The sequence below is a fragment of the Drosophila yakuba genome, chromosome 2L (assembly GCF_016746365.2).
Source record: "Drosophila yakuba strain Tai18E2 chromosome 2L, Prin_Dyak_Tai18E2_2.1, whole genome shotgun sequence".
Taxonomy (NCBI): domain Eukaryota; kingdom Metazoa; phylum Arthropoda; class Insecta; order Diptera; family Drosophilidae; genus Drosophila; species Drosophila yakuba.
The window spans coordinates 20,937,798-20,953,571 of record NC_052527.2 but is presented as its reverse complement, the minus strand read 5'-3'; the positions used below and the strand labels follow the sequence as shown (position 1 = coordinate 20,953,571).

General features: G+C 44.5%; 1 protein-coding gene across 2 annotated transcripts in view; it reads left to right on the top strand.

The window, feature by feature from the left end:
- Positions 1–15,028, top strand: part of LOC6529094 (mucin-17) — a 33,452-nt gene extending 18,424 nt beyond the window's left edge. Inside the window, exons 1-3 of one of the 2 annotated variants that reach the window (XM_002090071.4) lie at positions 2,232–2,333; positions 3,969–4,436; positions 8,382–15,028. In XM_002090071.4, coding sequence (XP_002090107.2) covers positions 4,138–4,436; positions 8,382–14,439 — 6,357 coding nt within the window. In that variant the 5' untranslated portion in view covers positions 2,232–2,333; positions 3,969–4,137 and the 3' untranslated portion in view covers positions 14,440–15,028. Of the gene's footprint in view, positions 1–2,231; positions 2,334–3,968; positions 4,437–8,381 lie in introns of those variants that run through there. The other variant, XM_015198703.3, reaches the window with a different exon arrangement.
- Positions 15,029–15,774: the final 746 nt, after the last annotated feature.

Here is a 15,774-nt window from a genome sequence, read left to right as displayed (position 1 = left end):
TTTTTTTACTCGTCGCCAATAATTGTTGTGTATGTGTGCATATTAGAAACGACGCGTTCTGCTTTAGGGTGAGACAACAACTGACTTTTTTATTTTGCTTTGCTGATCAGGAATGATTTTTGGTATACTAGGGTTAGTGTTGTATAACGTAGATATTAAGAGGATAAGTAGAGTAATTTCAACAGAGTGGTGAGATGTATATTTGAATTAACATATATAACAGTTGGTGTATTCTGAACAGCGGCCGCCAGGCCACGGACCCACGTGTCCTAATCCCGCTCACGCCTTAGCACCATAACTTTGGCACTTGGCGCAGCTGACAGACAGGGCAACGCAAACGGACAGCCGGACTACCAGTCAGCCGGACGCCCCGAACACCCAGGAACAAAAACGTGTCCTGACTGGGATCGAATCGGGACAGAGCCATTCAAGTCTAAAGCCCGATGAGCTACACGTGCGAAGAGGGATAATGTGAGGCAGGGCAATTGTTGTTGAGCCGCAGAAACTTGAAAAACTATAAAGCCAAAAAGAGCTTCGTGTCCCGGCGAAGGGATTTATTTATAGTGAAGTGGCGTGCCAGTGACAGACAGATTCTACCTTAGCCTTTGTCTGGAGTCTTGGCAGCATTAATATTAGTCCACCTACGTCCTCTCAAAATTCGATCCGCGAAAACAATAACAGTCAGAGCGAAGAGTAGAGATAAGGGGTATGGCAGCTGAAAAGTTTCATAGCCAAATGAAGATTGGCAAAGCGAGATATGTACGTGATGGGAATGGAATGCCGAGCATAATATCGAGCTCCTGCGGCGTGCGAAATCTTTTTCAAAACAATATATGTCATGCACATGCCAAGGCAGAACCTGTGCGGATGTGGCACTGGCAGTCAGTAAATGGCCAATGAATCGACTGAGCTCCAGTGGCGGTGACAGTGGAGCGGAAAATAAAATGCACATTAGCCGGCCAAGGGAGCTCAACCAGCAGCTGTACTGCGAGAAAAAGCAGCAGAAAGAGCATCAGCCTTATCGACAAAGTGAGCCAATGAGTTGAGCCAAGGAGTAAGTTGAAAAATTTTTCAAAGAGACTGAAATTTGTAATATATGTATCGTTTTGAACAATCGATGAGTGACGAGGTCAATAACAACTAAAGTTAAAAAAATAATTCAGGAAATCACAGCAATAATACCCACTGTGAGCCAGGAGGAAGAAAATGGTTTCGTCGACAAGGACCCAAGAACAATAGCCCACCGTGTGCCGGTTATTTTGGTCGTCTCCGCGAAGAAAAGCGCAAATCGAAATAAATAAATAAAATCACATGTACCTACTGGCCACGAGAAGGAAAGTTTTCAAGCTGGGCGAACGGCAGGGTCAGCGACTGAAATTACATCTTATGAGCATCGGGGGGGCAAGCTCTGGGACTCGGGAACGTATACGTAACGAAAACGGAATCAGAGCGATAAAGTTCTGTTAGCATAGTGTACACCAACTCACAGCATCACCCGCGGTGTTGTAAAAGTGTGAAAGTACGAGCTCTGGAGGATCCTGGAGCTACCAGCCAGGGGCTGAAGGCAAAGGGATAGCTTAAGACAAAAGCCAAGCTACGCCAGTCGAAAGCAGCGTGTAAATGTCGGCCACCAATTGGCTGCGTTTCCTGGAAAGGTAAAACCGATGAAACAGAAATCGGACTCAGAAAACTGACATTTCGAGTAGGAGTTCGTCCGTGAGCGGCGATTGTGCTCCGCTTAGTTCAAATTATACAATTTCAGGATGACTATGACCTTGACTAATCGCTGGGGAATAATTGCGATTTGCTTTATTTTCCTACCCGCAGGCGGCAGCTGATTGCTCGACAGTCCGGCTGTGTATACAGGGACAGTCAATGCACTAACAAATCAAGGGCTAACAAGCAAAAAGAAACCGAAACAAGAAAACTTTCGCCTTGGGGAAAAATCTTAATTTTCGACAAACCCACGGAACGTGACAAATTTTCGATGATCGCCTGGGAAGTTTTGCAAAGTTTTCTTAGCTCCCACATGTATTGGTCTAGTATTGGTGTGATTAGCTCGACGCTTGTCCCCTTTATTTGGGGTTGACTCTGTGGCACTAAAACCAATTCAGGTATTTAAGTCATATAAAAACCCGGTCCCTAACATTAGTAACTTTTTATTTTAATGTCATATATGACCCCAAATGTCAAATATACCTTTTGCCGTTTGATTGATTGTCAGTCTCCCTACCACATACTATTTGAATATGTTACACCTTTTTGGCTGCCCTATTTGCTATCTGGGCCCAATACATGGAAATTTTGGAGTGATTTGTTTAAACAAACGTAAAGTACGTGTGCGGTCTGATTTCCTCTCTTTTCGATTCGTTTGCTTGTCTCTACAGCTGTCAGGTTCAATCTTGCCCAACCTGCCGCATTGGATCCTGAACAGGCGCACTTCTTCAGCTTTTAATGCTTGTGTGCGGCGCTCTCTTTGTGTTTGTCGACCACTTGTCATGTCACTCGCCATCATTGTCGGCCCAGACAATGGCCGTCCGACCAATCCGTTCTGGCACCTCACCTCAGTTAACTTCTCGAAAGAAGCTCCTTCCAAAGGGTAAGCCACTCTGCAGATTGGCATTTCATTTACATTTCAATGTCACCCGCTTTCGGCACTGACAATCGTTGTTTTCCGTTGCAAATCAATTGCCATCTTATGACCGTGACGAGCCTTACGTCAGCAATGTCGGAGGACTAAGCATCTGTGACACCAAGCCCGCACTATTCTGAAATATTTTACGCCCAATTTATGTTAATTAACCTGCATTCCCCCCGCTGTTCTCCGGCCGTAAAATGAACGGAGGAAATCAAAAATAGCACTAAAAGTGTCAATGCCGTCAGCAACAGCCCAATTCAATGCTCGGTATTTATACCCGATTTTTTCCACATTGGCCAGGAATTGTTTAGCTATCTGCTGTATATGACTTGGTTCTATACGCTGTTTCGGTGCGTATACGTGATGCGGCAAAACTTGTTCGGCTTACAAGGACAAGGGTCATGGGGGATGGAAATGTGCGTGTATGTGTCAGGGCGCGTATGTGACAGTGCGGCTATGTGTCAGAGTGTGTGTGTGTAGCAAGGATGGCGGAATTCGTTTCTGTTAGCTAACATTTTGACAGTATAGGCTTAAAGTTGTCAGCGTATTCTTCGGCTCTGCTGTTGCTGTTGGCCATTGTCCTTATTAACATATTGCCTGTTTGAAGTTTCCCCCGTGTCACGCCATTGCCAATTCATGTGTGTTATCACACATACGCGTACAGAAGAGGCTTAGTGCCACAGCGCAGAGCAGCAAAACTTTCAAAGTGGCTGCCAAGTATTGGCACAGATTTTTGAAGCTGATAGAAAGTGACAGACAACGAGGACAGAAGGGGAGAGCAAAAAGGGGTGCTAGATAAAAATAAAGTAATTTTCCCTGTGCTCGCCGGCGGGTATGACCAGGCCTTTCCGACTTCTTTCACAGCCACGTGGACAAGTTTGAGTGCCGCTCTAAGATATTGCGAATCTCTAATTTCCGTCAGGTTTATGCATTTCGAAATGCACCCTTTCCTACTCCCACGCTTAAGACCAGATTGCCAGGCACTTAGACCACGGCACTGAAAGCCAGCTTTACTGCAAAGACGCCGACTTCAATGGCATTACTTCACCCACTCGACTCATGTGGCTGCTCGTTATTATTAGCATAATTACAGGCGCATTAACGTGCCGGGTTTCAGGGGCTTGGCAATTTGCCTGCTGCCAGGACGCCTAATTATGATAGGGCCTTAAAACGAGGCGCATCTACAATGCACCTCCTGCAGCGCTGCTAAAGCGTTTAAGGTTGCGCAGTTTCTTTAAGGATCCCCGCGTTTTATGCAAATTTTTCACGGCATTCTTTTCGCTCGCCTTCATTAACATTTCATTAATTAGTTTTTTATTCCACTTTGCAGCTTTTTCTTGATGTTTATGCAGCGTCCTTCGACACTAAGCAATCGGATTCAGTGAGGCAAAGGTCCTGACCTCTCGAGAGCAGAAATAAGAGGAAAGCCATTTTAAGATTAGAACAAGGCTGAAGCACAAACAAACGCCCGCTCCGCGCGAGGACTTCACCACTCCACAATGCGTCTACCGCGCACTTATCCAGCGCTTTGGTTCTGGGCCCTGCTACCCTTGGCTATCCCCGGCATTCTGTGCTATCCAAACACCCAGCCACAGCCGGCACTGGTCAGCTATGTGACCACCTCGACGAAGTCAAGTCAGCGGAGCCACTCCGCCAGTTCAATCCTGCAGCCCGCATTCGTCTATGACTCTCCCCTTCCCGAAGAGGAAGACAGTTCCAATCATTCCCTGCTCACATCCACATTCGATGTCCGGCACGAGGAGGCGACCGAGTCATCAAAGAAAGTCATAAGTTCCACGTAAGTACACACACGAGTTTTGTACTACTCATCAGAATTGGAGAATCAACACTGAATCAACTATCGGCTAAAATCACAATTTAATACCTGTATCATATAATATAAATAATATATATGGGATCGGACCCAGATTCGTTTTCCAAATAAAGTGAACGAAATAATCTTAAAAATTACAGGATTGAGCTAGATTTTATTGTTTCTAATCTTCAATCTTATTATTTTCTGTGGAGAAGAGGGACCAATTTTTCCACTTCTATTTTTTCTTGCCGTTTGCTGTTTCTATCGGTGTTGCTATAGCTAAAGAAAATCTTTTGTTTCCACAGCGTTTGCAATTTTTGCCACTAATTGAAATAGAATTTCTGCTTTGTTGTAGCTGCCGTTCGTTCCGATTGAAGAGCGTGGGTCAGGCTGGGCCCTCGCCTTAGTATTTTTAATTAATTTGCTCTGCGGCCGCTAAGCGTGCTGGTGCGAGCAGAAAAGCGTAGCATACTTTTTGGCACGCATTTGGAATCTCATTGACTTACCGCTGCACTATGGGAAATTTGACCCCTTTTTCTGGCCAAAAACCATTTTCGGAAAGTCGGAATGTTACAATAATATTTAGTGTACGCATTCATAATTGACCAATCTTTAGTGCTGCATACTAGAAACGTTAATAGATGGCGCCACAACAAAGAGTTATATATTACAAAGAATAAAAGGGGCGGGCAACGCCCAAAATTTTTGGAACCATTAAATTTATGGACTAGTGTAACACTATACAAAAAACACAAACTAAATATCTCTTCCCGCTCTGGAGTTATTAATTTAGGCCAGAAAAAGTGGTAAAATTTCCCATTGTGCGCTGGTTTGAAGGTAGTAGGTAGGCAAAGGTGGGCTGCAACCGAGAGCCAGACAACACTGTCCAAATGAAGTGCTTATTAACTTTAAATCAATGCTAATTAATTGGGCTTATGTGGGCGTGATGTTATTGAGATGGGTCCCAGAACGGTTTATCCTTATTCTTTATAGATAAATAAACGTAGGAAAACAGCAAACGGAAGTTTGGAAGCCCCTTTATTTGCTCAACTGGCCCAAAGAAGTCCATATTAACTTCTTACAACACTTTTTGTACTATTTCCACGGGTAAAAAAGTTCGCAGCCAGCGGCGTCCTGCGTCAGCTCTTCGTCCTTCTTTTCATTCCTGCCCATCAATGCATTGCAATGGTAATGACTACGAGCTGTTGCCTGTAATGGTGATAACGATGATAATGGCAATGATGACTCGCAGCTGCGTGCTGGCAACTAGCAAAAGCAGTCAGGCGCAACTGCACTACATGTATTTACATGCATTTTTAATTGTGCTGCATTGCCCTCTGGATTCCAATTAAAATCAATCCGTGCGCTTGACATTCTTTGGGTCTTGTGCCATAAAACGTCACTTGACCGGCAATGCTAACCTAAAAATTAAATTAGAAATAAGTCAATAAATCATTTCTATTTGCCCTAAGGCGAAATCGGACTAGGCTGCAAATATTTTGGATGCAGTGGAAAATTCACTTAAATGCTACCGAATATTTTCGTCCTAATCCCATTGCAACACATTTGTGCACTTAATATTCGCATGAACGGATTTGCCTCCACCGCGATGATGATTTTGACGAGGCATCGGACCCAGTTTATGGCATGTGGCATATGGATATGTCTGTTTATATATAGTTTGTATGTTGCAGCTGCAAATGACTAAGCACGCTTCGACTCACGTGCTTAAATGTTAATGATGTGCTCATGCTACAAGCGGAATTACTTGCATACTCATATCATGCAGACGCCACCTAACATATGTAAACCGAACTGTGTGCCGAGATATTTCCATTAAGCTCTGCACACATGCAGATGCGGATACAGATGCAGTTGCTTAGGATGGGGGGGTGCGGCTGGCTGACTGCGTGACTTTCTCCAACTATGGCATAGTTTTCAATTTCTATCCAGCATTGCACCGCCAGGAATGCAACACGACTGGGATAAACGATAACGATACTTCCTTTAAAACCGGTTCATGCATAGCATTTAAGCACCTATGCACTATGGGGCAAACGACCACTTTTTGTGGAATTAACTAATAACTCGAGAACGAAGCAACATATTTAAGTTCTGTTCTTTATTTATGTTCATGATAAAAATTGTAATATATTTGAGGAAAAATGGGCGTGGTCTTTCCTTCGAACAAAAAAAAACAACCCACATTTTTTTTCAGTGTACAAAAAAAATTTTTTGATCGAAAAAATTTAAAATATAATCTTAAATTAAACCAATAAAGTAAGAAATGGGGGTTGCTTACCTTGTTTTTAAAAAATATCGAAGTTTTACTTCTTGCTTCACAGCTTTTATTCTTAAAAAAAGCATAAATATGTTTAAAAACTAATGTTTCCCAAAAAACATAAAATTCAAGGAAGTAGAATTTTATTGTAATAAATATATTATGTTTCACACCTATTGTTAATCGTAATACACGAATTGAAGCTTTAAGACCATTAAAAATGGCGTTATTTTTTGCATTACTCGTCGTCTCTGTTATCCATTTCTCAAACAATTTTTTAACGACTTTTAAAAATGGGTTTTTCCACATAAGGTGGTCGTTCGCCCCATAGTGCTATGCCTTACAATGTACAGTAGCGCTTAGTTGATAACAGGAAAGAGAGTAAATATTTACGCAAAAAGAATGTTGAATTGTTTTCAAATCTTTAAGTATGAATAATCAAATATCCCCCAAGGCCACCCAAACGAGAACTTTAGACATTTATGTATTTATCAATCAATAGAATTTGGAAAAAGTAATTTTTAATTGGCGGGGCCAATATTTTTGATCCCCCACTTGAAATTGGCGGAAACAAATAAGGAAACTAGCGCAGTGTCTATGCCTTTGAAGGCTGCGTTTTTAATTACACCTTTCTAGCTTTTAGAGTTCCTTAAATTGACGTTTATACGGACAAAGAGGCGAACTGACAGACGGACGGACATGGTTAAATCGACTTAGCTATTGGTCCTAATGAAGAATATATAACTACTTTATATGGTCGGAAATGCTTCCTTCTGTCTGTTATATTCTCTTCAATGACTCTACTAAAGCACTTTTATTCTACCAGTAAGTGGGCGTGGCAAAAAGTTTTTTTGCAAACCGTTAAAAATTTACAAGATAACAAAACTGTGAAAAAATGTCAAAACATTTTTCAAAAATGTAGGCGTGGCAGTTTTAAGCGGTTTGTGAGCGTTAGGGTGGGCGTGGCAAAATGGTTTTAGGCAAATCGAGTAAAATTGACAAGACTAACAAAAATGTGAAAATAATATCAAAACATTTTACAAAAGTGTGGGCAAAACTTGCGCGACGTCTATGACTCTGTGTTCATATGTTCATACGGACGGACAGACGGACGGATATGGACAGATCGTCATGGCTAGTGATTCTGAACAAGAATATATAAACTTTACTGCCTACTACCTTTCAAATATTTTCAACGAAGCTAGTATATCCTTTTACTCTTTCAGTAACGGATATAACTAAGAGGATCGCCCCACGACATAAAAAAATAATGAGATCAAAAGTGGAAAAAAAAAAAATATTTATTGAACTAAGAAAAACAATATCTCAAATTTACTTATTCGGCACGCTTTAATAAAAAGTGCATAAGAAGCCACATACCCTTTTGATAAAGCGTGCCGAATAAGTAAATTGTATGGCTTTAAAGTATCTGGGAAATAACAACGAAATGTATATATATTTTGGCTTGTCGACGTATGCCAATTTGAAAGTCGAGGAATATCTACATATATAGAGTATATTTTGATATAAACCGGATTTTCGTTATCCATGAAGCGTACCAGATTTGTTTTATCCAATAGCTAAATTTTATTCCAATCTAACTAAAAAAATTCTACTACTATTTTCCCAATCTCCTGTCTTTTCAGTGCGAACCCTTCAGTGTCCGTGGTTCTCGATGGAAATGAGCCGCAATTTACTGATGCCCTTGGACACAAAGTTCCCAAACCACAGCCGTCATTGCAAGTGGCTAGTCCAATTGATCTCCTTAACCCTGACCGCTATGAATTCTACACGTTCGACGAGCACGGAGAGCTAGTCAAGCGGTTGATGACCATGCAGGAGATTCAGAGTATCGTTGCCAATGGCGACGGCGAGGGACCGTCTATTATCCATCCGGCTCCGCTGGCTGAGAGCCATCCCGACAAGAATGTTCAAGACATAGTGAACAGTGTGCAAAATGTCTTGAATAAGGAGATGGCCTCCAGCTCAGCAAAGAACAACTCCGGCGAACTGCTTCCTCCTCTTTTGGACACGCCCGACGTCTCCTCTTCTTGGTCACTTATATTGCCCGCCATTTTCGGCAACACTGGTGGGGATATTTTCCCTCAGCAGCGTCCACAGCAAATTATGATGACACCCGAGTCGGAACTTCTGGAAACGCCCAACAAGACGACGCTAACACCAACGTTAGCCACAAAGAAACCAAAGCCCGCGAAGCGTAAGCCGGGCACAAAACGTAAGACGACCAGCACTACCGCTGTAACTCCGCAGGTGGTGCAAGAGGAGCTAGACCCTATGGAGTCCGTGTACACGGGCATGCAGCAATACCAGCAGGTCGCCGCGAATATGCCACATTTTGAGCTCGGGCACATGCAGCCCATCTACCAGAAGCAACCAAGCGGCACAACAGAGCGTCCGGAAACAACCACACGAAGGGTATTTTACAACAACCAAGCGATAATTCACACGCCCACCTCCTCGAGCAGTACCCCCTCCAGCGCCGAGGTTGTGCTTACACACCAGCTAGCCAAAAAGCCGGCTAGTGTGGAGCGCAAGCCAAACCAGCCACATCGAGTAAAAAAGCCTAACGGTGATGGTACAGCGGGAACTACATCTCATGCCGTAAAGCAGAAGATCAAAAGAAAGACAACCACCACGTCAACGACGACGACGACAACAACCACACCAGCTCCAGCGCCTGAAACACAGCCACCCACCCAGGAGGAGCCTGTATCAGCAACAACGGAAAGTACGACAACAACGACACAAGCACCATCCTTGACCACACCAAAAAAAAAGAAACGAAAACCTACCAGAACACCGGGTACAGGATCTTCTGGTGGTAGCTCCAAGCCTTCTAAGCCGAAGCGCAAGCCAACGTCTAAGCCTAGGCCACCGGTCCAGGAAGTGAGTGGATCCCAGGTTGTAGGAACTCAAAAGCCTTCCAGACTGGAAAGACCGCACAAAAAACCCTTACCAACAAGTACCACATCTACCACTCCGACAACGCCAGTGCCAGAAGGAACCACTACGACAACTTCTTCCAAACCAGTGACCACAAGCCTTGAGCCCCAAGCTACAGAGCCACCGGCAGAGAGTACAGTTAGCACCACTTCAGAACAAGAGCCTACACCAACGAATCCAACAGAGGCTTCTTCTACAACACCAACTGAAGAATATACAACAACAACAACCGACGCACCCACATCAACAGTTGCATCGCCTATGACCACGGCAATAGCACCAGCACTACACCATCAAAAATTGCATAATAAAACTGCTAGCCGTCCACTGACTCAGCACCACAACCATGGATTCGGTCGTCCAGTTCATAGCACCACAACTGAATTGAGTAAGGTTGCTGGGGAGCCACAGACCACGACCTATGGCATAGTTAATGTAATTCATTCCTCAACCACCACATACAAACCGTTTTATCCGCTGCCAAGCTACGACGATGACGCCGTCCAAAATGTGTCTACTTTACTACCTCAACCCCCAGTGCAGCATAAGCCTCTAAAAAAGTCTCCGCTGCCTTCGCTGGCGCAGTTGCAGCAGCAATTGCACCTTGGCTCACCATCACCAGCTCCACAGCTCTCGCCCGATCAGATTCTCTCCATGGATCAAATAGTGCAGTCACTTACCCAGGATTTGTCGACTACAGAGAATGGTGAAGAAAGTTCCGGCGCAGGTCCCGTAAAATACGACAGTGCGGAGAGCAAACTCGAGATAGAGGCCCTAGCCAACAAGAAGAAAGTAGCAGTCATCTCCAGCAGCGCTTCAGCTTCAACAACGACTACTTCACGTTCTCCTGTAACAACTACCGCCACCAAACCCACCAAATTATCGACTAGCCACAAGACGCTTACTTCCCACTATGGTGGCAGTACTTTGGCAACGATGCTCTCCGAGGAAGAGGAGGATGTCGAGGTCGAGCAGCAACCAGCAGAGACCACTGCCAGCAGCCTTGAGAATATAAACGAGGACCAAACACCTATAGTTGTGATCACCGCCAGACCACAATATTTTACAGTATCAAGTGTGCCGGAACCACTGCAGCACATAAAGACTGATCACAGACAGGAGGAGACGGAGACCACCGAGTTGCCCGGACTGACACAGTTTCTAGTTACAACTCAGATGTCACAAGTGGATGAAGAGGAAGAAAGCACCGATAAGTCTGTTATAGATTCAGCTTACGAAAACGTATCAGAAGCTAACGAAGCATACCCCTCTGACCTAGAGGTGAAGCAGAAGGTGGTTGAAGCGTCCGTCACCACAGAACAGAATATTCGACTTCCAGTCTCAGAGGGCAGTACAGTCGCTGATATTGATAGTACCGAAGTTACCCCCCTGATCGCCGACCTCGTTCAACAACTCAACCTGGAAATGCTTAAGCCCACGGACCAAATATCAATGTCCAATTTTCAGACCCAGGCGGCCACTGTGGCCTCAACGTTAGTTGACGGCAGTAATAATCTTGTCTCAGATGTTCCTTTAAATTCGAACGAGACAAAGGATGAGCTGGAATTCCTTATATCCGATGTTATTCAGCAAATAACTCAAAACGATGAAAACCCGACAAAAGCCAAACCAGCAGACGATTCCAATCGCCTGACCAATTTCGCCCAACTAAATACCTCCTTCTTGCTCCAGCCAAACATAGAAAAAACGGAGGATCCTCATCAGGCATACCATATACAGCAGACGCACGGCACAACAACCGCGGGCCCGTTTAAGAAAGAATCAATATATCCGGAAGATTTGCCTGAAAGTTCAACGTACTTGGAGACGAGCACGCACCGAATTCCGATTTTATCGCTGTCCCAGATTTATGCACAGCAGCAGCAAGACGACGATGAGGAGCAGCAAGTTTTTGCCAATGAACAACTAGAAGTTCAACCAACTCTAGAGACCGTCGGGCAGGAAACCGTTTCAGCGCTGGAGGAGATGTACACAGAAGTCCCTTCTGTGGGAACTACCAATGCTGACAGTATTGAAACCACAGAGCCTCAACCACAACCTCCCACACAGGAGACCACTTCTAGCGAGGAGGATTCCGGCAGCGAAGAACCAACGACCACTTATAGCAACATCCCTGAAAGCAACACGAATCATCAAAATAAAGAGAAAATGCCGGAGCCGTTAAAGAATGATTACTACGAGCAGCAGCAGACTCAGGACAATGAAAAGGAAACAAGGCCCAAGCTTTCAACATCGGAAGAGCATGAGTCAACAACGCATCAATCCCTGGAAGAAGAGACAACACTACCAACTAATGTGTATCAAGATGCCCAGGTGGAAGAGCAATCATTAACAACGGAAAGGCATGAGTTTTTAGAACCTCAGCCGCAAGAAGCCCAAATTGCAGCTGTGGAGGTAAGCGCCACCAATGCCGCTCAACAAATGCCTGAGTATCAGTCTCCACCTAGCGTTGAACGAGAGGATAATAAATTACCGGTCACTGAAATTCCCGGTGATATGTCTTTGGCATCTTCAGATTCGGACATGTCGCTAAGTTCGGAGCAGGTGACTGAGAAAATCGAACTGAGCACAGTGAAAGCGCAACAACTGAACGCCGAGTCAATGGAAGAAATTTCTGACGAACTTACAGCTACCGTTTCGCAAGAACGGGATGTTGAAAGTGCGGAGCCGGTAAAAAGTGCCCAGAAAATAGAGCTAGACAATGAGGATCCCTACGTCAAGCTAGGTGAAACGACAGCGGCAGTAGTAAGGCCAATGAATACAAATTCCGAAGGATTTGGCGAGAATAAGAACGTAACTGAATCAGACGAGGATAACTACAAGGGGAAATTGCCCTTTACCAACTACGGGAATCCACCAGTAGATCAAGCTGATGAAGAAGACGAGGATGATCAAGTAGCTTTCCACATAACTCCCATGCTAGTTAGCAGCACCACAGTTACGACGAGCACCACTAAAAACTCCATTACGGAAGCCCCAGCTAGATCAACAACTACTACTAGCGCCCCCCTACCAACAACAAAGCGACTAAGCACTTTAAAGCCAGTTTCTTACTACGTACAACCCTCGCTAGTGGGAGGATACAACCAACTGGAGATACAGCCGCCAAAGGTGCTACCTTACAATGCTAATAAGGCAGACCCTGCCCAACCGCAAGTCCCAAACCATAGCCAATCGATGCTCAACCAGCAGCGACCCTCCCAACGGCCACCTTTGCTAATCAATCTTATGGCCAGCTCTACACAATCAACTCGACCTCCCGTAAAGATAGACCCAAGTCCCGAAACCTCTCAGGGGCTGGAGGCCTCCACCGCGATGATGAACGAGGATCTGCAGTCCTTCGCCGGCCTCTGCAACGAGCTGGCTTTCAGCTACTGGCGAGCTATTACCTCAGAGAAAATCAGCTCCGCCAGAAGTTTGGTCATATCCCCGTTCGCCCTCACGTCCATGCTTTCTATGGTTTTTCTGGGGGCGCGCGGTAGCACTTCTGGCGAGATGAACGAGATCCTGAAATTGGACGACATGGTCACCTTTAATCCGCATCTCATCTTTAAGAATATAACCAACTCAGTGGAACAAGCTACGGACAGCGATATAGCGACTACGGCTTTTGTACGTGAAATATTCAGCGACAGGGCCAACGGAAAAATTCTACCCTTCTTTAAGGAGAAGACACAGCAACTTTACGCCGGACATGTTGAGGAGGTGAATTTCCACGTGGTCAACGACATCGTAAGACGTCGAACAAACCTTCTGGTGAAACGCCACACGATGGGGAAGGTTCTTGAGTATCTACGTACAAATAGCGTATGGGTAAACGGACCATTAGCCACCATCTCGGCCAATCTTTTTCAGACAGACTGCTCGCATGGATCCACCACAGATCGTGATGGAGAGATGTTCTTTCAAGTGCATCCCACAGTTCGCCAGCGTCGGCTCGTCCCTATTCCAGCAGTGCTCTACCGTTCCGGCTTCTTGGCGGGCTATGAACCCAACCTGGATGCCACCGTCGTTTCCTTTGGTCGAGTTCAGAACACTGTTAGCACAGTCTATGTAATGCCTGGGCACCAGAGCTCCATTTCTCCGATGGACAGCCTTGACCGATTAGAGCGCAGTCTAGTGGAGACGGCCTTTACCGACAAGCAGGCCTGGCGTAAATTGCTCACCTCCCTTATGGATCGACCAGGAATGGAGGTGCAACTACCGCGCTTTTCACACCGCTCTTTCGTTAACGCCTCTCTGGGTCTGCAAAAGATGGGACTGCGCGGACTCTTTAAGTCTGACTTTGCCGACCTGCGAGGTCTAACTGGCGCCGGAAACCGCGACATCTTCCTGTCCGACATGATACAGATCAACACGTTCAGCACCTGCGGCGAGGAGAAGATCTCGGAGCACCACCACGTGGAAATGTACCCCGCGCCGCCACTGCGTAAGCGAAACAAAGACGTGGATGCCACTGATGACGATGCACTCGATTCTTCCGAGAGGGTCGTGGACTTCGGCTCGTTGATGCAGGAATCTGCACTGGGACGAGGCTTCTACGATGATCTTCTGGACCCGAAATACTTGGAACTGCCGTTGCCACTCCGTCCACGGCAGGCTCGTGTCCCTGACGCACCACGACTGCGCTTTGACAAGCCTTTCTTGTACTTCGTGCGTCACAACCCTACGGGTATGATTCTGTTCATGGGGCGCTTTAACCCCCGACTGCTGCCGTGAAGCTAAAAGACTCACAAGCAAGTGTGGGTCGTTTTCTTGTTAAACCTTGAAAAGTGACTTAGTGAATTTATACCGTACTCATAATAATAATTTTATCTCTAACGAACCCTGCTTGCTGAGCCTTAATCCCGCGTCCCGAATCCCACGGATTGGTCCGATACGAGATTGATGTGCAGCAAACGATTGCATTTGCCAAAACGAATTCAAATATCTTAAATACTTAAATTCAGTTTGCGTAAATTCATCTTAAATTTTTCTGGCTTGCATTTAATTTGCGGCACACATCGTAGATGCGGCATGGTATATGAACTGCTCTTTTTATTTCTCTTTTTGTTCACTGAAAAATTGCCGGATTGGCAAACAAATGTTGAACAAATACATAGGCGGCGATTGCCAACGCAATCGAAAATTAAATGCAAATGCAATCATGGAATGCGTCAATGTTTTGGCAACTGAACAAATGTAATTTAGTAAAATAAACTTTACAAATGTGCAAACTAAAAGTTATGTATGCTATTATATAAGCATAAATAAAAACTCTTAATAAAAAATAAAAATATATAAATAACCTAAAAGCAAACCCACCCTCACTCCCATATTTAGTAATAGATAAGTGTCTTGCGAGAATATTTCTGTAAGCAGTGGATCTTACCTTGTAAAGCTTACCTGTGAACTTGCTTCACTACAATAGGGAACGTTGTAGTCGAGAGCCTAGATGATCAGATACCATTTACCCAAGTTTTATAACTAGAATTTCTCTTCTGCCGAACCCTCACGATCGTTCACAATGTCGGTAACGAAAACAAGAAAGGAAGCTAACTTTGAAAGCTTATGTACCCTTTTGTTATTTTGTAAAATGAACTAGTTAAAAACAAAAAAAAACGCTATTGTCGATTTCCCAATTATCAGATACCCGTTACTCAGTTAGTGGAAGTGCGAATGAGAAATTTCAATATTTGTCTGGCATATCAATAAAATTGATAAAGTAATAAATTGACAAAAAATTTAAACATTTTTGAAAGTGTGGGCGTGACACTTGCGGGAGTTTTGTAGGCGTTAGAAGGAGCATGGTAAAATGTTTTCGGTAATCCGAAAGAAATAGAAAAAAAATAATAAAACATAAAAAAATAAATGGAAAATCATTTAATTCAAAAGTGTGGGCGTTGCAGGGTTTGTGGACGTTTAAGTGGGCGTGGTTTTTTTGCAAATCGACGGTGGTCCCCGCAATGACCTACTGCATCCAAATATGGGGCACGGCTCACATTCAAACCGAATGTCATGAAAGTGCAAATGCGGATTGGTACATCAGAAACGACACCCTAGCATTTGCTCCCA